At 49.2% G+C, this 21,918-nt stretch overlaps 3 protein-coding genes across 4 annotated transcripts in view; 2 read left to right on the plus strand and 1 right to left on the minus strand.

Moving 5' to 3' along the window:
* The first annotated feature begins 1,070 nt into the window (after positions 1–1,070).
* On the plus strand, positions 1,071–13,735 carry pcf11 (PCF11 cleavage and polyadenylation factor subunit). Its single transcript, XM_079738308.1, has 16 exons — positions 1,071–1,417; positions 3,333–3,458; positions 3,832–4,002; positions 4,270–4,482; positions 4,606–5,585; positions 6,069–6,243; positions 6,363–6,780; positions 7,252–7,422; positions 7,897–9,194; positions 9,686–9,881; positions 10,208–10,322; positions 10,828–11,011; positions 11,438–11,593; positions 12,234–12,326; positions 12,430–12,465; positions 13,115–13,735. The coding sequence occupies exons 1-16, from the start codon at positions 1,172–1,174 to the stop codon at positions 13,337–13,339; spliced, it is 4,803 nt and encodes a 1,600-aa protein (XP_079594434.1). The 5' UTR covers positions 1,071–1,171; the 3' UTR covers positions 13,340–13,735.
* A 653-nt stretch (positions 13,736–14,388) lies between these two features.
* Positions 14,389–17,771, minus strand: ccdc90b (coiled-coil domain containing 90B). Its single transcript, XM_079738322.1, has 9 exons — positions 17,637–17,771; positions 17,363–17,482; positions 17,034–17,137; positions 16,806–16,907; positions 16,254–16,295; positions 15,937–16,008; positions 15,573–15,626; positions 15,274–15,388; positions 14,389–14,669 (listed from the first exon to the last, which is right to left on the minus strand). Exons 1-9 carry the CDS (start codon positions 17,710–17,712, stop codon positions 14,614–14,616), a joined length of 741 nt encoding a protein of 246 aa, XP_079594448.1. The 5' UTR covers positions 17,713–17,771; the 3' UTR covers positions 14,389–14,613.
* Positions 16,801–21,918, plus strand: part of alg8 (ALG8 alpha-1,3-glucosyltransferase) — a 7,426-nt gene continuing 2,308 nt past the window's right edge. Inside the window, exons 1-9 of one of the 2 annotated variants that reach the window (XM_079738320.1) lie at positions 16,801–16,919; positions 18,412–18,490; positions 18,897–19,090; positions 19,297–19,406; positions 19,909–19,976; positions 20,235–20,361; positions 20,517–20,620; positions 20,711–20,831; positions 21,376–21,515. In XM_079738320.1, the coding sequence (XP_079594446.1) occupies positions 18,987–19,090; positions 19,297–19,406; positions 19,909–19,976; positions 20,235–20,361; positions 20,517–20,620; positions 20,711–20,831; positions 21,376–21,515 (774 nt within the window). In that variant the 5' untranslated portion in view covers positions 16,801–16,919; positions 18,412–18,490; positions 18,897–18,986. Of the gene's footprint in view, positions 16,920–17,999; positions 18,122–18,411; positions 18,491–18,896; positions 19,091–19,296; positions 19,407–19,908; positions 19,977–20,234; positions 20,362–20,516; positions 20,621–20,710; positions 20,832–21,375; positions 21,516–21,918 lie in introns of those variants that run through there. The other variant, XM_079738319.1, reaches the window with a different exon arrangement.

The following is a 21,918-nucleotide window of genomic DNA, read 5'->3' on the forward strand; positions in this document are numbered from 1 at the left end:
CAATCCAGATCTGGCCATTATCCTCAGCCTTATTAGGATATGGGTCAGGATGCCTAAGCCCTTGCCCCCTATGTCCTCATTTGTATATCTTGTATTGGAACACATTGTTGAGAGATAGTATTCAGGTGAGAAAAAAACAACAGGTAACTAAACATTAGCACTATTATAGAATGTAAGCATGTTGTGTATAGCTGCATAATAATGTACCTGCAAATGAACTACACTGGCACTCAAATATTTATGCATAGTGTTTTGAGTAACCAGGACTGACATGGAAAGTATTCAGATTTGGAATAGAATTACACAATCCCTTCAAATGTTTTGAAATGTTTTCTCTTTTCCCCACTTTGGAAGAGACAATCACAAAAAAGGCCCCAAACCAGGCCCCTAGCTCCAGTCAATGTGAAAACAGGCACACACACACACACACACACACACACACACACACACACACACACACACACACACACACACACACACACACACACACACACACACACACCAGACTCCTGGTCGGTTCGAGGTGAGGGGGTTCAATGGAGAGGTAAGGCCGCCTGTACTGGCCTATACTCCACCCGTTCACCTTTGACCACATTAGAATTCATTTTTAGCCGCCACTCTGATGCTTATGCTAGCCTGTGTTGCTTGGCAACCATTTTTCTGTCTTGAATTGAATTTTGCATGCCGTAAGAATTATGATTTGTTTTGAATAAAGTATCAAGTTGTATGTATCTGTGTGTTTGTTTTGTGAAACACAATTAAGGTAGTCAACGGGGGGTTAACAACGCCCCCTAGCAGTTCTACAATCACTACGCAAAGACACTAAATCCTCAACTGGTTGGTTCCAAAGGTTATTCGTTGTTTAGGTTACAGGAACCTTTGTAAAAATATTACGCAATATGTCGCATTTGATTGGTTGACGTGTTCAGTGGTTAAAGTTTGTACCAATGAACACAGTGAACCCGCCCACCAGCCCTCCCAACCAGCCAATCGTTGGGCAAGTTCGTCACGAGAAATATAAAGATATTTGCGTGACGTAACACTATGCTAGCTTCAGTCGCCATCTTCTCTTCACAAAGCCGTACAGCTCGCAATCTGCGTCGTGTATATATCCCGCGAAAGATACGTTTTGACACAGAAATACGACAGAATAAGCTAGCTCAATGTGTTCATGGACTGCTTAGTGATCCATGGTCCGCGTACCGGTGCGTGTCCGTTAGATTTTCCCCGTCCGCGAAACTCAAAGATGGGTGACGACGACGCGGCGAGGGAAGACGCCCGCCGAGAGTACCAATCGTCGCTCGAAGACCTAACTTTCAACAGCAAGCCCCACATCAACATGCTGACCATCCTGGCCGAGGAGAACCTACACTTCGCCAAGGATATCGTCGCAATTATTGAAGCACAAATCAGCAAGGTTTTTATAAATATAGAATTTTCCAATTTAAGCTGTCCTTTTTGAAACATAGGTCTATGGTGCGAGGCCCGTCTGCTGGTAAACATGGCGGACGCTCCACGACATGTCAACCCGCTCTCCTTGTGGTCGAAACTAGCTCACGTTAGACACGTCTATTTAGACTAATGGCAGCTGTGGTTGCTTCTATGCCAATTTTGTAGATCAGAAACACGTTAATGGCGATGTGAGCAGCGCCGGGATCCACGCGGCCTCTTGGCGTACGTTAGTGCTTTAGTTACGAAGGCCGCCTTTTTTTAGAAAGAGTCCTGGCTTTGTGTTCAAGTAGAAGCCACGCAGTCTTATGGTTGATCCACGCCACTATTTGCGCACACACTTTGGTGTGTCTATATTTATATACGAATAAATTGACGTGAAAACCTACAGCGTAGTAGTGAGCGAGGTCACCACCCTGCGATACAAAGGGAGAGTGTAGTGGCTACTATTGAGGTCAAACGTTGATTATTTACTGACAATGAGTTAAACGTATTTTAGTGGTGGTTGAGTGACTCAGTTTATCAGAACAGTCTAGGAGGACAATAACTAATCCCCATCGCCGTAGGATATTTACTTACCAACTAACAATTAATAGATTAATAATAACGTATTTAGGGCCAGGGAATATCGTTGCTGTGTACTCACTTTGAGTCCGTTGTCATAACATGTTTATGCCAGCTTTCCCCCCTCGATAATTGGAGGTCCCTCCTATGAGAGTTGTCACAGTCAGCACATAGCTTCAGTGTAGTCGTGCGTTTTTGACACCTGGCAAATTATACTCCATACAGGCAACATGCATATAACTGCCTTAATTTAATCCCTGAATTTATTGAAATGTCAATGAATGGTTAAAAAAAATAAGTTGTTGTAATAAAAAATATGAACTGTGCTTTTTGTCATTTTTTATTTCCCAGTGTATTTATTGGTATGACTCTGGTTCCATTTCTTGTCTGGTATACACCTTTCAATGGTCAGAATCACTGGATTTGGTCCCTTTTGTTGTGGTCATGTGGTTTTAAAACAAACATGAAGTACAATACTGGTCAGGACAATGCCAACTGCTACATTATCAAGTACTCTTGATAATAGTGTCACCAACCTTTAGTTTACTGCAGTTTGTTGCCTATGCACTTAAACCCCTTTAAAAATCCCTAATACCTTTTTTCTAATGGGTCATTTCTTTTCTTTCATTTTTTTTTTAAATACATGATGCCTAAAAAAGGAATGGAACAATGCCATTCATTGGCTAATTAACTAAAATTGTAAGGTACAAAGAGGGATTCCGGTTGGAAGCCCTCTTTGGAGGTAACCTCAAAAAATATATCTTAAAAGACTCAACGACGCAGAATATTTTTTTCCCCCATTTTTATACCGAAGAAATCAACTGGATTTTTCCCTGCCGTTTTTTGTGGACATTTTCAAAGTATGGATATTTTTTGGAGGCCAGAGTTCCGGACATTTAATTTTTTTTAAAATGCCAGATTGCCTGCATTCTCTTTTGCAAGAAGAGATGTTTTGTTTTTCATTAAAATCTCCCGGTAACACAAGTCCCTGAACGATAAATATGTATTGCCCCTCTTCATGACCTTTTATTTTTTCTGAAGGTCTTATTCTTGACCTCAACGCGGAACCATACGGCAAACTTTTTCCCCCGATGCTGTGTATTTGGATTACTATTTTATTTCTTTATTTTTTTTACCTTTCTAATTGGGTGTGGGTGAAGGATGATCTAGCCCCCCCCCACCCCACAGTTGATACACCACAAAGCAGCCCATTCCTATTGTCTGTACCGTAGTATTAATAGTACTTATTACTCATAGCATTGTATTGAAATGTTGTTTTTACCTGTTTTTCTAAACTTGTGAGTTTTCTATTGCTCCAGGCACCATCGTCCGAGAAGCTTCCAGTTTTGTACTTAGTGGATTCCATAGTGAAGAACGTTGGAGGAGAATACCTTGCAGTGTTTGCTAAAAACCTAGTCACTTCATTTATATGTGTCTTTGAAAAGGTACACACTGAATTCCCTTTGTTTGCTTAAAGCACTAAGTGATCTAGATGTCTGCTTCTCCCTTCCTGATCATTGTCGCTTGCTTATGTGTAGACTCTTGCATTCTGCTTAATGTATCGTTTTTACTAATAAAAAGAGCAATGGGAGGGTTTAATGTATTACTATTGCACTTAAACACATGCATTGAACATTGTAAATACCAGGTCTAGCACTAAAACCCTGTATTCCTTAACCCAAATACACTTAAATGTATCACCACTGATATGTTGAAATTAAAATTCCTACGTAGTGTCAACTATTTACTTTGCTGTGATTGATGTAGTTGCAAATGTTTGCTGAGCGCTGTGGACCAAGTTATGTCCTCTCTTTGTAGGTGGATGAGAACATTAGAAAAAGTCTGTTCAAGTTGCGCTCGACGTGGGACGATGTATTCCCGTTGGCAAAGCTATATGCTCTGGACCTCCGGGTCAACTCTCAGGACACTGCCTGGCCAGTCAAACCTCTGCCAGCCAGCATTCATGTCAACCCAAAGTTTTTAAAGCAGGTGTGTAAAGCCACTCAAAATTCATGTCAACTATCATAACCCTTTGTACCTTTTATGGAATGCTAAAATACGTAACAATAGGCAGAGATCTATGCTTCTTGAGAAAAATGATTAACATTTCATGTGACAATTTTGGAACACGAGCTGACCATCATGGAAACGGGCACCCATTTTTATTTGTATTGATCCAACACTTGAGGTATACTGAACAGAACACTTTGCTTGGTTGGACTTTCTTTATTGACTGTCTTGAACCCGCCTCTCCAGCCCGAGGATGCTGCGCCGCGGCCCAAAACGCCCCATCCGCTTCCTGCTCCTGTGGTGGCGGCTCCGCTAGCCCCAGCCGCCCCTGCTGTCAGCGAAGCCAGCCTGACTCAGGAGCAGCTCATCCGGCAGCAGTTGCTGGCCAAGCAGAAACAGTTACTGGAGCTGCAGCAGAAGAAGATAGAGCTGGAGCTCGAACAGACCAAAGCCCAGCTGGTAGGGGGGAGAAAGAGATGGTGGCTCTAGGCAACTGCCAAGTAGAGATTGTCTTGCTTCATATCGAACATCTTTGTCGTAGTTTCTGCAACCTAAAATATTTTCTTGTTGCTGTGTCGTCAGGCTGGGGGGTTTGTCCTGACTCCCGCGGTGCCCCAGCCCTCTGTCCCGGCGGTGCCCACCACAGTGCCAAAGGCGGCGATCCAGCCCGCCCCCGCCGTCCGACCGTGGACCGCTCCTAACCCCGTCGAGGTCAAGCCACCCACCAGAGACCCCCGGTTAAACCGATGCGGACCCCCTGCGTCTAAAGAACACTCGGCTGTGAACAAAGACGGCAACGGTCCGTCTCTCATGCCAGAGAAACGACATGCGGAGAAGTCCAGCAAGGGGGAAAAGACGAGGATGCCTAAAAAAGGCACACCGGAGGAAAAGCCCAAGTCTCCCTCAAAGTCTCCCTCTCCGATGCCCAAGGGCGCGCCGGGCAGGGGCAAGCACCCGGAGGCCGACGGCCACAAGACTCTGGAGACGGGCAAGAAGGATCCCAGGCTGCAAAAGCGTACGCGTGAAAAGCCTGGCGAGGCCAAGGAGGATGACCAGAAAGAGAAGAAGAGATTTGGCGAAAAGAAGGAGAAAGAGGAGAACCCGCGGGTGTTGGATCCCACGAGGCCCGCCAAGAGCAAGCTGCCAAACGGCTCTCTGAGCAAGCACGAGATGGTCGACTCCATGGACACGTCCGACTTCAAGAGCGGCGGCAACGCGCGCACCAACGCCAGGAAGCGCACGCGCTCCCGGTCTCGCTCCTCCTCGCCCAAGAGGAAGGACAGGAGGTCGCCGAAGGGCAGAGCCAGGAGCACCTCCTCCTCCCCGGGCCCTGCCCACAAAGCGGTCAAGCCGAGGAGGTCCCACACGGCGGAGGCCCTGCACGGCAAGCCCAGCAGGGAGGACCGGCCGCCGGCCAAAAAGAGCCTGTCTGACCCCAAGAGAGGCAAGAGGCCGCCGGAGGAGAGGCACAGCGAGGGCAGGGAGTCCCACTCCCCGCGGGTCCACATGGAGGCCAAGGAGAACGCCCACCGCTGGAGGAGCGGCTGGGAGGAGAACAAACAGTGAGTAACGGGAATCTGGGTGCACCTTTTCCTGACAGGAAGCCTACGTTGAGCCATGATGAGACTTAATAGTAGGGACAGGGACCTGCCGAGATCCCTGTGTATTGGTATTCTGAAAACGTATAGATACAATTTTGTCTGTGATTTTATCTTTAACACGGTCTAACGCTGAGGGTCGGGTTCTACATGTCTGCCGTTTTTTAAATCATGGTCAAACAGAACAACGTAGTTTATGCAAATCGACACTAAAGCAGTGGTTCTGAAGCCCACTTTGGGACGAGGAACACCGCAATCCCATCCAGAATTTCAAGGCATGATTATGAAAAACGTCTGGCGTACCATTAACAGGATATTATATACACTAGGTTTATTGTATATTCGCAATATTTCACACGACTTAAAAAATAACTCCCACATGATAGGTCCTGCTTCATAAAGTTTAGTCTCGGTTCAACGTTTAAGTGTTCCCGTCGTGCCCCACAGCAACCAGAAGCCTTCGGAGGAGCCTCACGGTAAGCCGGGGCCCCAGCGGCACAAGCCGTACAACAGCTCCCGGCCCCCCACCCCGCGGGCCCCTAAACACCGCCTCAGCGTGGACGCCAACATCCAGATACCGGAGGCCCTAAACTCGGCCAGCAAAGGAGACCTGCTCAGGAGGGTGAGTCTGAGACGCAATCCCCCCCCGTCCCAACTTGTGCTCTGCGTTCGACACGTTCCTATAGATCTGTGGTAAATTGGGTGTTTTAATCATCGGGTCTTGACTCTCGCGACCCGCAGGCCACCAAGAGATTCGAGAGCAAAGAGATCAGCCACGACGAGTTCCTGGCCGTGGCCCACCAGATCAACCAGCTCTTCCAGTACCAGGAGGAGAAGCTGCAGCGCTCCGACTCCTGGGAGGCCCCCAACGAGGACGGCTCCGGCCCCCGCGGCCAGTTCCCGTCCAAGAAGAAACCCCTGCTGGCCACTCCCGGGTCCCCGCGGGGCCGGGCCCACGACCCCATGGACGACGCCGAGCTCACGTACTACGAGCACAAGTCCAAGCTGCGGCGGACCCGCGTCAACCGTCGGCCCCCCGGCGGCGACGACTGGGACGGGGACATGGGCTCCGAGGACGGGGACTTCGAGGGGCCGATGTTGGAGGGGGGGCCCGGGACCCTGCCGCGGAAGTACAGCCGCTCGCCCCCGAATCGACCAGGTGGGTTCCCGCCTGGTTCAGGCCCGTCTCACTCGGTTCAGATTGGGTGTTGCACTCGGTTCAGATTGGGTGTTGCACTCGGTTCAGATTGGGTGTTGCACTCGGTTCAGATTGGGTGTTGCACTCGGTTCAGATTGGGTGTTGCACTCTGTTCAGATTGGGTGTTGCACTCGGTTCAGATTGGGTGTTGCACTCTGTTCAGATTGGGTGTTGCACTCGGTTCAGATTGGGTGTTGCACTCTGTTCAGATTGGGTGTTGCACTCGGTTCAGATTGGGTGTTGCACTCGGTTCAGATTGGGTGTTGCACTCGGTTCAGATTGGGTGTTGCACTCGGTTCAGATTGGGTGTTGTACTCTGAGTTTGTGGTTGCTAGTGGTTACAGACTAGGGTTGACTCTAAGGACAAACTGGGCTTTGGGCCCCAGGCATTTGGAGATCGCTTGTTGATTAATGTGGTGTTTGCACTCCCAGGGGAGAGACGCAGCAAAGAGCGAGACGAGACGCTCCCTCCTCCTCCTCCTCCTCCTCCACAGCAGCCGCCGGCCCCCATGATCGAGGAGTACAACCACGGCAAGGAGTTCCCCCCGCTCAAGGCCCTGCCCGGCCTGCGCTTCAGGAGGAGAGCAGACCCCCGAGACTCCAGTAAGTCCCACTCTTGGTTCTGTTAATACAGAGTCTCCCGGGGTTGCTCTGTCTGACCTGACGGAGGATGGCCAGCGCGGGATGTAATTAGGGCTGAAAGATTTACCGAATTCAAACGTACTTTTACAGACTGGAGATCAGCAAGATTAGTATTTCTTTTTCTATTACAATTCGATAGTTGAAGATGTTAAACTATCAATTCAAGCATCAATTCATCTCAACATATAGGCCTGGCCTAAAAGGAAAGAGCTGTTTATATGTTGACTGCCACCAACGGTGGCAGTCAACATATAAACAGCTCTTTCCTTTTAGTATGACCATGTTGGTCATACTATAGAAGGATTTATTGCTTGTTTAGTGAATAATACAGAACGTAAGGGATGTAAGCCATCGCAATATTGATCGAATTAATCCCAACTAGTCGTTGAGTCCGATAAAGCGCTCGGCTCAGTCCTGTTCGCTTTGTCGTTGTAGGCGAGCGAGAGTGGAACTCCCCGCTCACCGAGCGGCAGCGAGAAGAGCACAAGAGCGGCTACGACGCCCCCGCCAGGAAGTTCGCCCCCCACCTGGACCCCCGCAGGCCTGAGCGCCTCCCCGCCTCCTCCACGGTGGTCCTCAGGAACTGCCCCAGCCCGGCGGGGTCCGAGGCACCGGCGCGGCCCCTCCCGGCTCCGGCGTTCGAGCGCGAGCGCCTCTCGCCCCCCACCCAGGCGGAGCCGGTGGGGTCGAGCCCCGTGCCCCGGTTCGAGAGCCCCAACAGCGTGCACTCGGACGACGGGCCGCTCCTCCTGGACCCGGCTGCCGCCCACCTCCCCCGCCATCCCGCACCGCCCCCCAGGCCCATCCTGAAGCCCCTCCCCCCCGGCGGACCCCTCGCCGCGGCCCGCCAGCACGCCGCCTCCCCGGGGCACACGCCTCCCCACGACGGGGGTTACCACCCCCCGCGGTACGACGGCCCGATGAAGGGCCCCCCCAGGCCCCACCCGGCCGGCCCCCACCCGCCGGGGCGCTACGACGGCCCCCCTCGGCCCGGTCGCTACGACGACCCGGGGCGCTACGACGAGCCCGGCTGCTACGACGGGCGCTTCGAGAGCGGGGGGGCCCTGCCGCACAGCATGGGGGAGCGGTTTGACGGGCAGGGTCGCTACGACGGCCCGCCCGGCCCCCGCGGCCCGATGAGAGGAGGGGGGGAGGGCATGGGGCGCTTCGACGGGCCGCCGCGTCCGCAGGGCCCCGGCCGCTACGACGGCCCCATGGGCCAGCACCCCCAGGGGAGGTTCGACGGACAGGGGCCCATGGCGCACTTTGACGGGCCGCAGAGGTTCGAGGGCATGGGGCCGGGCGGCGGCCCCGGGCCCATGGGCTTCCAGCAGCGGCCGCAGATGCGTTTCGACGGGCCCCAGAACCAGATGGGCCCCATGCGCTTCGACGGCCCCGGCCAGATGCGCTTCGACGGGCCCGGCCCGATGTACGACCAGGGACACCCCCGCTTCGACGGCCCGCAGAGGTTCGGCCCCCAGATGCAGCCCCAGCTGAGGCCCGTGGGGCCCCAAGGGTGCGACAGCGCGGGCCCCCAGCAGCAGAACTTCAACATGGGCAACCACTGCTTCCCCGACGGGCCGCAGTTCCCCGGCGGGCCTCTACCCTTCCCGGCCCAGCAGGGCCTGCCCCAGGGCGGAGGGAACTTCAACATGCAGCCGGGGCCCTTCAACCAGGCCGGCGGGCCCCAGTTCTACAACCCCGCGGGGCCCGCTGGCAACATGCACCAGCAGGTAAGACCTGTGCGCTCCAATCCAGGTGCTCGCCGATATAGGGTGTACAGTCGCGATATATCGGCCGATCACTACTGTGTACACATATATCGGTCGGGCGATAGTAGCGTCTTTTACGCGTATAGGCATCGGGCGTTTTTTTCCGCAGATTTTATTTATTTAGGTTTTAGTTTTTTTCCAGGCGTGATTTACAGACGGTTCAATAAATGTTCCCTTTTTTTGAATTGAGACATGTAACATTTGTTATCATCATTGTGTAATCGTTATGATGTAAATTGAGGGAGCAAAAGCAGTATCGGCTCCAAATATCGGCTCAAGAAAATCGGTGTCGGTCATCGGCTACGGTTGATGAAAAAATATCTGTAATGGCCCTAAAAAGTCCATATCGGTCGATCCCTAGCGCACAGCGTGGGTGTATGAGGAGGCCTGACGCGCAGGAGGGGGCTTGTGTTTCTCTGTGGGTTTGACCGACCGTCTCTTCCGTTCTGCAGGGGAACATGATGTCCGCTCAGCCCTTCCACCCCCAGAATCCAGTGCCTTTCGGCCAGCCCGGCCCCCAGTTCGGCGCCCCGGAGAGCCACTTTGGCCAGGTGGACGTCAACGACCTCCTGTCCAAACTCATCTCCACCGGCATCATCGCCGGCTCCGCCCCCGTACAGCCGGAAGATAGCAAAGCGCCTGGGAAAGGTGAGCGCCTCTACCCGACTGTCTGTCTGTCTGTCTGTCTGCCCCACCACACTCCACACAGTAGCGCAGTCATACCGCAAGTCAGAACTGGCTCCCAGTAATACGGACTCGCGCGTCAATTTAAGACTGCCATCGTTTTGGCCAGAGCTGGAACGATATACATTTTAACAGCACAGACAGCATAAGTTCTGTAGTATACTCACAGAGTCCCGACTAAGTTGCTTGATGGATGACGTGTGTGTGTGTGTGTGTGCATATAGGACGGCAGATTGTTATCCACACCTTTATGTTACTGTGTCGCTGAGGGGATTGTGTCCTTCTTCCAGAGCTTCCTCCTGTGCCTTCAGTGGCCCCAGGGCCTGAGGAAGAAGAGGAAGAGGAGCAGGAGATTGATGATGACTTCCCAGACCTCACCGGCTTCCTCATCGACACCATGAAACTGTAAGTGCTTCCAGTGTGTCCTTCCCACTGCGCGTGCCACGTGGCACAGGGGAGCTGGCCTCGTTCGGGGGGAGCCCATGGTTCTGGGTAGGCTGTTGGCTGTAGTGCAGGGGATTAGGGATATCTGCTGGATGTAGAGCGCTTTCACTAGGGAGGGCGATGGTGATTAAGCGAGGGTAGGTGATTTATTTTAGAAGCTGTCGCAGAACTCTCTATTTTTCGGCTTGGTACTTTCAAAACCTTGCTTCGTCTGGCCGGCTACTGCTTTGGTGCGTACCCCGGCCATCACTAGGTGACCAAGGCAAACCAGATTATCTGGTGTCAATTACGTTAGCTAACGGTAACCAAAGTGATAAACATCATGCAAAACGTCCCATGTAAAGATGTATTGCGAAATAAAAGAATGAACAAAATAACATTGTGACAAAAGGTCCTTCTGCCTGGCCGGGGGGGGGGGGCACACCCTGGATGCGTTCAAGCCTGTACGGGTTCTCTTCCCACACAGGCGCTATGAGAGCGTGGTGACGAAGCTCTACACGGGCATCCAGTGCTACTCCTGCGGCATGCGCTTCACCTCCTCCCAGACGGACGTCTACGCCGACCACCTGGACTGGCACTACCGGCTGAACCGCTCGGAGAAGGACGTCAGCCGCAAGGTCACCCACCGCCGGTGGTACTACACGCTGACGGTACGGAGGAACGCGCACAGGAACACGCGCACACGAACTGACTAACCGACGCACACACACGAACGAGCACACACAGGGAACCCAGACACACGGGAACACGGACACAGGGGAACACGGACACAGGGGAACACGGACACAGGGGAACACAGACACAGGGGAACACGGACACAGGGGAACACAGACACAGGGGAACACGGACACAGGGGAACAGGAACACGGACACAGGGGAACAGGAACACGGACACAGGGGAACAGGAACACGGACACAGGGGAACAGGAACACGGACACACGGGAACACACACACGGGTACACGAACATGGGAACACGGGAACACACACGAAAACGCACACTTGTCTGAATCGAAATCAAGCCACAACACGGGCGTCAAGGTGCATGAGTAAAGCTCTCCCCCTCGCTCACCTCAGGACTGGATCGAGTTTGAGGAGATTGCGGACCTGGAGGAGAGAGCCAAGAGCCTGTTCTTTGAGAAGGTGAACGAGGAGGTGGTCCAGAAGACCCAGGAGGCCGCCAAAGAGCAGGAGTACCGGAGCGTCCGGGCCACGGCCGACGTGGTCGGAGAGGTGAGACGCTTTCGTTTTACGCGGTTCAGGAACATCTCCGTAGTCCGAGTCATTGCGTCGCCGCATTGAGCTGCATAAACGCTGTGGTAAACATTCAAGGCGCTGGTTCGGCACAGAAAAAAGTGGAGCGCAGCAAGCCTGCACGCATACAGCCAGCACGCTGTATACAAACAATCAGTCACGAGGAGATTCAACCTTTTAAACTGAGCAGAAACACTTTTTAATGTACAGTTAGTAATTAAATTTATCAAGGGGCTGTATTTAAAGCTACAAAAAGAATACAAATAAAAACATTCTACGCAACTCTGACGTCGCCAAGCTGGTTGGTGGGGGGGGGGGGGGCAATGACGTCATCGTTTGTGTTTCGGGCGTCAACACGAATCCTAACACGAAATGGCATAGGTCCGGTTATATTTGAAACCACCCTGGGGACATGGTTTCAGAAATGTGCGGTTTCGGGCACCGGATCTGCCGACTCCGTCTGGACGGTCGGCCGAAGACGCCTATGCGGTTTCGTCCAAAAATCGGCTCCGTGTGGACGGGGCCTTAGACGCGCCTCATGGGAAGTGTGTCGTGTTCACGTTGTGTAGACCGACCTGTCTCTTTCTGACTGGGTGCGTTTCTTTTGTTTCATGTCCAGTCCTGTGAGATCTGCCAGGAGGCGTTTGAGATGTACTGGGAGGAAGAGGAGGAGGAGTGGCACTTGAGAGACGCCCTCCGCGTGGAGGGGAAGGTAAAACCAACGCTCCCCTGTCTAACTGTTGAAGGGGAACCTCCTTGTTTTGGTGACTTTGTCATGAAATGCATTTCAATGTTTTTTTTTCTTTCTTTCGCAGACATATCATCCTTCGTGTTTCGAGGATTACAAGAATGTAAGTAACCTTTAGGGGATAATCATCCCTAACGATCTAATATTCAAAAATCTGTTTGACGGGTTTATTTTGTTGAATAATGATTACATGTCTAGTTATAAAAGTCTTCAGGGTTATGTTCTCGCTGATGATTTTAGCTTTGTGTGTGGGACATTCAAACTTGTCGTCGGGCCGGTGTTCCATTTTTCAACCAGTTTGGTAATGAGTCAAATACCGGTAATTATGTGGTACATGGTTGAACGTAATTTGAGGCAACACACACCCACACACAACACAAGGTAGAAGAAGATCGATAACAGTTTGAGTTGTTATGTGTGGTATCGCTGTGTAGCACTGTATCTAAACATATTATTTGTATATACGTTGCCCATTTCTAAAGTAATAAGTTATGTTGAGCAATGGGCTACTGTTCCATTTGCCAGAACGTCTCATAATGCCAAATGCCGGTACGCTTACATAACATACAACTTGACCGGTATTAACTCGTCCACCACACCCGTAAAACCAGTAACCGCCCAACCTTAAGAACCCCCTGGCCTACTCGCCCAGGACATGACAGGACGTGCGCATTCTAACAAAGAACGAGTTACCCAAGGTGATATGCCAACCCCGTTGACCCCGCTGCCCCCTCCCTCCCTCCTTCCGACAGACCTCCTCGTTCCTGGACACCACCCCGTCCCCCAAAAAGGTTCTCACCGAGCACCCCCTCAGCGTCTTCATAAAGACGGAGCCCGGGGAGGGAGACGAGGCTGGCACTTCCTGCGCGGTCTCGTCCGTCAAGCAGGAACCGGAGGCTGAAGGCGGTGAGGTTGACGGTGTGAAAGCGGAGGATCAGACTGCAAAGGAGGACGTCCCTCCGAGTGCGGTTTCGTAGAAAGTGCGTCGGGGGAAGTCCTTGGTTCAAAGTGACACACTGCTGCTGTTTCTCACGCGATGAGGGCTTTTCCCAGCCCTTGGATCAGTCTCTTTTTCTTTTTTTATAAGGAAAGATATTTTTTTATTCACCGCTGAGGCTGGGCCTTCAGATCGCCATCATTTGAATACATTTTTGTATTTGGATTCCACCTGTCAATTTCAGGTACAAATCTGTGAACTGCGAAGTTTATTGTAGGAATTTGTTTTTTTTGGAGAAGGGGGCTTGTGGGGGGTTTGGAAATGTATGTACAAAATTTTATTTATGAATTAAATTTTTTTTTTGGTATTTGTGTTGATGTTGATTTCACGTTAAATGGTAAATGGTGGTATTCATGGTAAATGAATACACAGAAAAACTCAGATGGACATTTTTCCCACGTGGTGTATAGTTTTGCAGAGGCAAATAATAAAAATCGCAATCTGTATTGTTTTTTGTGGACCACAGCTGAATTGTATTTAAGAAAAAAATTAACGTCTACGTAAAATTTAAGGTAAGAATATACTGCATTGTTCTTGCAGTGGATTAAGTTCAGTATTGGGATTCAGTGGTTTCTATAATTAAACACGTTTTGTCATGTTTAACAGTCGTAAGATGACAGTGGATGATTATTTTTTTGCAGAGGTTTGACAACTAATTATTTTTGGCCTGATCAGTTTTTTCTTATCTAATAAAGCAAGTCTGAAAAGTAGATCTTTGTGTGAACAGTGATTGGTGTGGTGTTGGGTTTTCCTTGTTAGCTATGCTTTAGTCAATAAAGGTTTCATGTATTAAATGCTGGTATTCTGGGTTTTCTTTGCGTACTGATGTTTCTTTTTTGTGACTTTACATTTGAGGAAATTGGTGAGCACACTTAACCATGTTGGTATTTCCCAATATCAATGGTTAATACTCCGCTAAATAAACTGCTTAAAACTTAAAATAGACTGCAAATAAAAAGTTGCACAAGGTTTAGTATTTGAGAATTGAAACTTCATGGAATTTTAAATCAAAGAAGTGAAAGATTTACATGTTTTTCAGGAAAAGGTTTTACTGAACATAAATCACTTGGTGACAGTTGATCTGGTCAAACGCTATCTTTGAACAGAGGTACAATGAAAATATACATTTTGCTTAGCTTATGCAATAGAACTTCAATAAATGACACGCAACAAATATATATTTCAATGATAACGCTCTTGATTTAAAACAATCTTCGAATGAATACTTCTGGAGACTTATGTAGGTGGTCCTCTTCACTTCCATAGCCAGTAGAAGCCCAGCGCGATGGTCAGACAAGAAAACACAGAGGCTGCAGGGGCAGAAAGAACAGACTAACACGAAGAACTGCACTGCCAGTCAGCGGGGTGACATGGCGCTAGATAATCAAAATTATGATCTTATCGGACACTGTTTGGTCTTTTCAAAGCACCAGTGGTTATATCACTTCTCTCACTTATTGTGCATGGGTCACAACCAGAAGCGTAGGAATGAGTTTAACATTGGGGGGGACACATATCGGAAACCTAACAGATTCGGTATAATTTTTAGGTGGGACAAATGCGCCTGTCTCCGATATTGGAGGGGACACGTCCCCTCCGTCCCCCCCGGTTCCTACGCCCTTGGTCACAACAATCATCCTCTAAAGGAGTAGGGCAATGGTAGACAATCATCTCTACTGTACACGTTCATCATGATCATCTGCAGAGGTCATATCATCCCACGTCTAACGACGAGCAGAACACGACAGGATATTACACGCATGATTCAAGTCGTGTGGTTTACTTTCGCATGTATTTACACACACACACACACACACACACACACACACACACACACACACACACACACACATACACACACACACACACACACACACACACACACACACACACACACACACACACAAGGCCTACCTGCGAGGTAGCGCACGGTTTCGAGTTTCAGAGACTCCAGCAGGGTTTTTAGCGAGGCCACATCGAGGTCGATCTTCTTGTTGGTCTCCATGGCGTCGTGGTCAAGGTCTGCTTTCTGTAAAACACATCAATACAGTCCACTTTAATAACAACAACAACAGACAAGACTCCTTCACAGGGCGGGCGGAGATCACCTGGGGATATCCAACAACTCAAATTTAACTAAAGGACGGTAAAGACGGAGAGAAAGTAGAGAAAAGCCATGGGTAAAAGGGTGGATGGCGGTGGCTGTTGTTTACCTTCCTGTGGAACTCTGTGTTGGCCTCCAACAGCTTCTTCTCCTGTTCAGTAAACTAGTAGAAACACAAGGCCAAGGGAGCAGAGGGCTTCAATAGGGGAACACACGCACACACACACACACACTACCACTGCAGTAAACACTGCAATCATGAGTATCTGTTATACTATGCATTTTCTGTATCTTACTCATTCACTGACTCTCTCTCTCTCCCCCTCTCTCTCTCTCTCTCTCTCTCTCTCTCTCTCTCTCTCTCTCTCTCTCTCTCTCTCTCTCTCTCTCTCTCTCTCTCTCTCTCTCTCTCTCTCTCTCTCTCTCTCTCTCTCTCTCTCTCTCTCTCTCTCTCTCTCTCTCTCTCTCTGTACCATATCTGAGACCCTGCTTCTCTCCAGGTTGATGTCCAGTTTGGCCTCTGCTCGGACCCTCTGGCTCTCCTCCTGTGGTGAATGAGCACAAACACACAGTGTTAACCAGGCAGCCATTTTGCAACAGACCACTTTTGTAGCCGCTTTAGACGATGAGGAAGTGAGCGCACGGTAAAACCAAAAGAAAGAAAGAAGTGGGAAGCAACAAAATGATGTGTATGGAGTTGTCACGAATTGGATACACCTCACAAGATGGGTTTTGTTCCCATTTTATCGCCAACATACGAGATGCGAAGGACCAATGGTGTTTGCCTCACCGTCAAGCTGGACTTCAGCTGATTCAGCTCTCTCTTCATTTTCTGCAGAGGAAGACGAGACGGACCTTTTGTGTTTAGTTGAAGGGATTCAGTTCTGAGTCATTTACGCATGTAGGGTTGGGATGGATTCAATGTAGATGTTATAATCCAATCTCGGGTGATTATGCTGCTTTAAGCTTGGGTTTGTTTCATTTATATATGAACCTATAATACATTTGCATGGCTACACCATGATTCAATTATTAGATTTGTTTTATAGTGAGCAAGGTGGGTTTTCTCACAGGCAATTGTTTGCCGTGATCTTCTGTGAAATTACCTGGTAACACTTTACAATGAGAGTTAATTAACCATTAATTAACAGTAGTAAATGTAGTAACAGGCAATAACTAACAGGAAACTAATTGTCTAGTAATCATTTACTAATAATTTGTACATCATTTAATACGGTTAGGGTGACACTAACCCACTAACCCTTATTACTGCGTTTTAATGAACGGTTAATCAACAAACCCTCATTGATTGTAAAGTGCTACCGAGGACGTTTGTGTGTACCTCATTTTCAGAGCGCAGGTTGGCGAACTCACTCTTCTCCAGGATCACCATGTCCTTCCTGACCGCGTCCAGGTGAGCCAGAATCTGCTGGAGCGCCACCTCCTGCCAGCCCAGGTAAGGGGACAGGAGAGGAGACAAGACGAGGGGTGAGGACAGGGAACAGGAGAGAGGAGATCATGTCTGACTGGGTGGATGCGTGTGTAATACAGCCACAGTTTGGCGTCCCACCTGATGCGATGACGTCACCATGTCCTTGTAGACGATGTCCATGTTTGAGGTGGTCAGAGTCACCAGAGCCGACACGATGATCTCAGCTTGGTGCTTTTCAAAGCCTGGGGGACAATATGGAGATGTTGGTGTGCAGGTATTAATGGAGGACCCTCATAAAAACATTGGCCTTGATTGCATGCATTGAAACTAACCCCATTGCGATATGTTTATTATGTAGGCCTATATTGCATTTAAAGTGTACTTATTTAAACTCTAGAATTGAGGGGCAGGTTTGCTTTAAAGAAAAGACATGACCAATAAAGATTAATCTTGACAAAGTCACAAACCACTTATCACCAGGTCCTTGACCACGGCGTGTGAGTCGAACGTAAGTTTCCTCTGCTCCAAAGGTGTAAACTCCACGTTCCTCTGTGTGTGAGTTGCCATGGGACATCCAACTTCAAAGCCTGTCAGACAAGGACGTGTCAGACACATAAACACACACACACACACACACACACGCACACGCACACACACACACACACAGGGTTTTAAAACTATTTCATCAATACATTTTTGTGGTTAACATTGGAAGACAGATTGTATTAAAACTCAACTTACTCCTCGTCATAAGTGCCACCGGGCTCCTGAATTGCAGACGGGCCAGGGACCGCAGTACTGTATTCATGGGGATCATGGTATCTTGTCTTGGGACAATCCCCGACAGTACTGGTGAAGCTGTCGCCGCAAAGTGCGATTTTGACTTTCACCACGAGATAAAAAAAAACGAATAACTTCAAAATCGGGTAATAACAGACTAATAACACACGTGTCTCGTATCGTAGTAAAACCTGGTCTACGGGACCACGCTGTTATTCGGTACGGAGACGGGTGTGTTGTAGAACACAATAATGCTTCAAATCCAAATGAAAGAAGGTAATATTGAGCTTAATCGCTAGGTCATCGGAGACGACGACACCAAACAATAAAGTTGTGTTTGTATATGATGACGTAGCTGTCATGGCGGCGCCCGCAGAAAGCTCCGGCTGGTTTCCTGCTCTAGCCATCGCAGTTTCTCTGCTAAAGTGTCTTTTTATCAACGCATAGTGAGTTAAATTATTTATTCGCATATTCAACCCTTGTATTTGTTTCTTGAAAGGGGGGATTGAGATGTAGTCAATGCATTAGTTTGCCTGACAGTTAACACTGTTTTTAGCACGTCAACAAGATCTGGTTACCGCCTTCATTCTGTTAAATGTGTTTTACAACTTATATGCGTTGTGTATACATTATGGTGTGCTAACTGTGGCCGACTAAGATGTCAATGTTGTTGATTACTTGTTCCATACGTCATTATGTCTCTTTATGTATTTACCCACTTAACTCTGTCTTCCAGTCATTCGACGGACTTTGAAGTACACAGGAACTGGCTTGCCATAACGCATAGCTTACCTGTATCCAGGTGGTACTACGAGGTTAGTTTGGGATACACAAAGACATTCACAGGACAACCCAACTCGATATGCATCTGCTATCGTATGTTGTAGGCAGTCACACCGTTGCCATTCTGTTCAACAACTCTGAATCCGGCTTAATACTATGGCCCATTTATTTATGTACAGGAAATCACTCAACTTATTTTACAACTTATTTTATTGGACAGTTCATATCTGGAATAGCATAGTCTCTGTGACACACTATGTGCAACAACAGAAGCAGTTCATGAGCTCCTCAGGAGATAATACTTGAGATTGTGTATTCAGCTGTGTTTTCCGAGCCTGTGAACCAGACACGTCTGTGAGCTGAATCTATAGATGCCCGCTGTGACAAGTGGAGCCATCCTAAGTTTAAGAAGCATCGATGGCCTTGTTTCCCTTCCAGAACACCTCTGAATGGACACTGGACTACCCTCCGCTGTTCGCCTGGTTTGAGTACGGCCTCTCCCAGGCCGCGGTGCACTTCGACCGGGGAATGCTGGTGGTGGCGAACCTGAACTACGCCAGCCCCGCCACCATTCTCTTCCAGAGGCTGTCCGTCGTCTTTGCTGACCTGGTGTTCATCTACGCTGTGAAAGAGTGAGTCTTATAACGTGTGTTTTGAGGGACTAACTCAACCAGTGGTTGTTACTAACAGTGGGTTTGTTTCTATGTGCTGCTCCGATAGACAGATATCCCATTGAGGAATCCATAAAGTTTCATGAAAAATACGAATCTTTGTATAATTCACGAAAGGGAAATAGAAGGACAGGGACCATTGTTCAGACTCTTGCCTCTCCCCCCAGGTGCTGCACTACTGTCAGAGAAGAGAAAGCCGCCAAGGACCTGTTAAGGCGTCCCTGTTTTGTGCTGGCTGTGCTTCTGCTGTGGAACTTCGGCCTCTTCATCGTTGATCGTATCCTACACCCCTGTAGACCAGTCGACGCACACACACACACACACACACACACACACACACACACACACACACACACACACACACACACACACACACACACACACACACACACACACACACACACACACACCCCTACACTTTGCTGTTTAAAATGGATTTCATGGAACATACATTTTTGATGCTTAATGCACATCTTCTAACCCTTAATACATAATTAGAAGTCAAATAAGGACTCCTGTTGTCCATCAATTTGATGGTGTTTTATTCTAACATTTTGATGTGTTATAATAACACATCAAAACTGAAAACAGCCTACAACATGCAGTCTGTTGTCAATAGTTACTCATTGTTAAAAGTGACCAAATGTCATGTCGGGCCCATTGTGTTAATTTGTTAAATGACCCGATCAGAGAGGTGAACCTTGAAAACTAACTGAAGATACATGTCATCATGATGGTGTTCCCAGGTATAACGTTGTTAGATTTAACGTTTCCCACAGATATTCATTTCCAGTACAACGGGTTCTTGTTCGGCTTCCTGCTTCTCTCAGTGGCACGGCATCTACAGGTGGGTGTCATGACACTGCATTGTTCATAAAGGCCTTGGGGCATGCCTTTAGTAATACTGAATCAATCTGAAATTATAAAAAGAGTGGTACCCTTGGCCTACAGTGATGAATTAGTAGTGTCACTAACCTTAGCTTAAACTTTAACCGCACCCAATGAGATTTATACTTCGGTACAGGCGGTACAGGCTTTCTTACAAATGAATACTTTCTGTAAGTAGCTTACTGTGGTTTTAACGCCACCCTTACCTGTACTGCAGGCCAGGCACCTGGAGGGGGCGCTGTGGTTCTCCATCGTGCTCAACTTGAAGCACATCAACCTGTATGTGGCTCCGGCTTATGGCATCTACCTGCTGAGGTGCTTCTGTTTCGCCCAGGACAACCCAGGTAGGACGAGCTCTAACCTCCAACCAGCGCACACATGTACACAAAAGTCTTGTCTTCCCGTTCGAGGTTAGGTTTTCCTTTTTTGTTGTTGCTAGGAAATTGGTTTTCTCATTGTTCATTATCGTAATGTTATACAACTTCTCTGGCCTTTCCAGACGGGTCTTTGAGATGGAGGAGCTTCAGCCCTGTCCGCTTCGTGTCTCTGGGGGCCGTCGTCCTCTCCGTCACCGCGGCGTCCTTTGGGCCCTTCGTCGCCATGGTAACCAGATAACCGTAATCGAGATACGTTCAGGCACATGGTGACAAGGTGTGGTTAACCAGCGGTGGCTGTTTACCCCCGGCTCCCCAGGGCCAGCTCCCCCAGGTCCTGTCCAGGCTCTTCCCTTTCAAGAGGGGCCTCTGTCACGCCTACTGGGCCCCCAATTTCTGGGCCCTCTACAACGTCCTGGACAAGGCCCTGTCCGTGTTGGGTGAGGCTATGGTTCAGCTGTATCCTGACAACTTTTCTTAACAGTTTATACACAACCAGACACTTGCCCTTTTTTTAAATCTCCTTCACTGTCTTTGTCCCTCTGTGTCTCTGTCCATCCATCTGTCTGTCTGTCTGTCTGTCTGTCTGTCTCTCTCTCTCTCTCTCACTGGTCTCTCTGTCACTGGTCTCTCTGTCGCTGGTCTCTCTGTCGCTGTCTCTCTGTCACTTTTTCTGTCGCTGTCTCTCTGTCCCTCTTTCTTTTACACTCTCTCCCTTTCTGTCCTCTCTGTCTGTGTCTCTATCTCTACTTATCTGTCTTTGTCTGTATCTCTCTGTCTGTCTCTCTCTGTTCTCTCGCTCTCTTTCTGTCCCTCTGTCTCTCTCTGTCTGTTTGTGTCTCTCTCTGTGTCTCTCTCTGTCTGTCTCTGCCTGTCTCTCTCTCTCTGTCTGTCTCTGTCTCTCTCTCTCTGTCTCTCTCTGTCCCTCTCTCTCTGTGTCTCTCTCTGTCTGTCTCTGCCTGTCTCTGTCCGTCTGTCTGTCAGGTGTGCGTCTGGGTCTGCTGGACGTGGCCGGTCTCCCCAAGGCGTCCATGACGGGCGGCCTGGTGCAGGAGTTCCAGCACGCGGTGCTGCCCTCGGTGCACCCCCCCGCGGCGCTGCTGTGCACCCTGCTGGCCATGCTGGTGAGCTGCTGGGTGTGGGGTCTGGGGGGGGCGGGTTGGTGCTTGTGGGGCTGACTGCTGTCAAGACCTGGGACAGGTGTGTGTGTGGGGGGGGGGGAGAGAGAGAGGGTGTTGGTAGAGCATTCAAAGTGGTATCTCTTCTCTTTTATGATCCGAGGTAGGAGGGTTATGTTTTGGAGACCGCTTTGATGCTCTGCTGTAGGGATATTTGGTCGGCTATCATATATTACTGTCTCTCTGTCTGTCTGTCTGTCTGTCTGTCTGTCTGTGTGTGTCTCTCTCTCTCTCTCTCTCTCTCTCTCTCTCTCTCTCTCTCTCTCTCTCTCTCTCTCTCTCTCTCTCTCTCTCTCTCTCTCTCTCTCTCTCTCTCTCTCTCTCTCTCTCTCTCTCTCTCTCTCTCTCT

Source organism: Pollachius pollachius, assembly GCF_949987615.1.
Source record: "Pollachius pollachius genome assembly, chromosome: 6".
Lineage (NCBI taxonomy): Eukaryota > Metazoa > Chordata > Actinopteri > Gadiformes > Gadidae > Pollachius > Pollachius pollachius.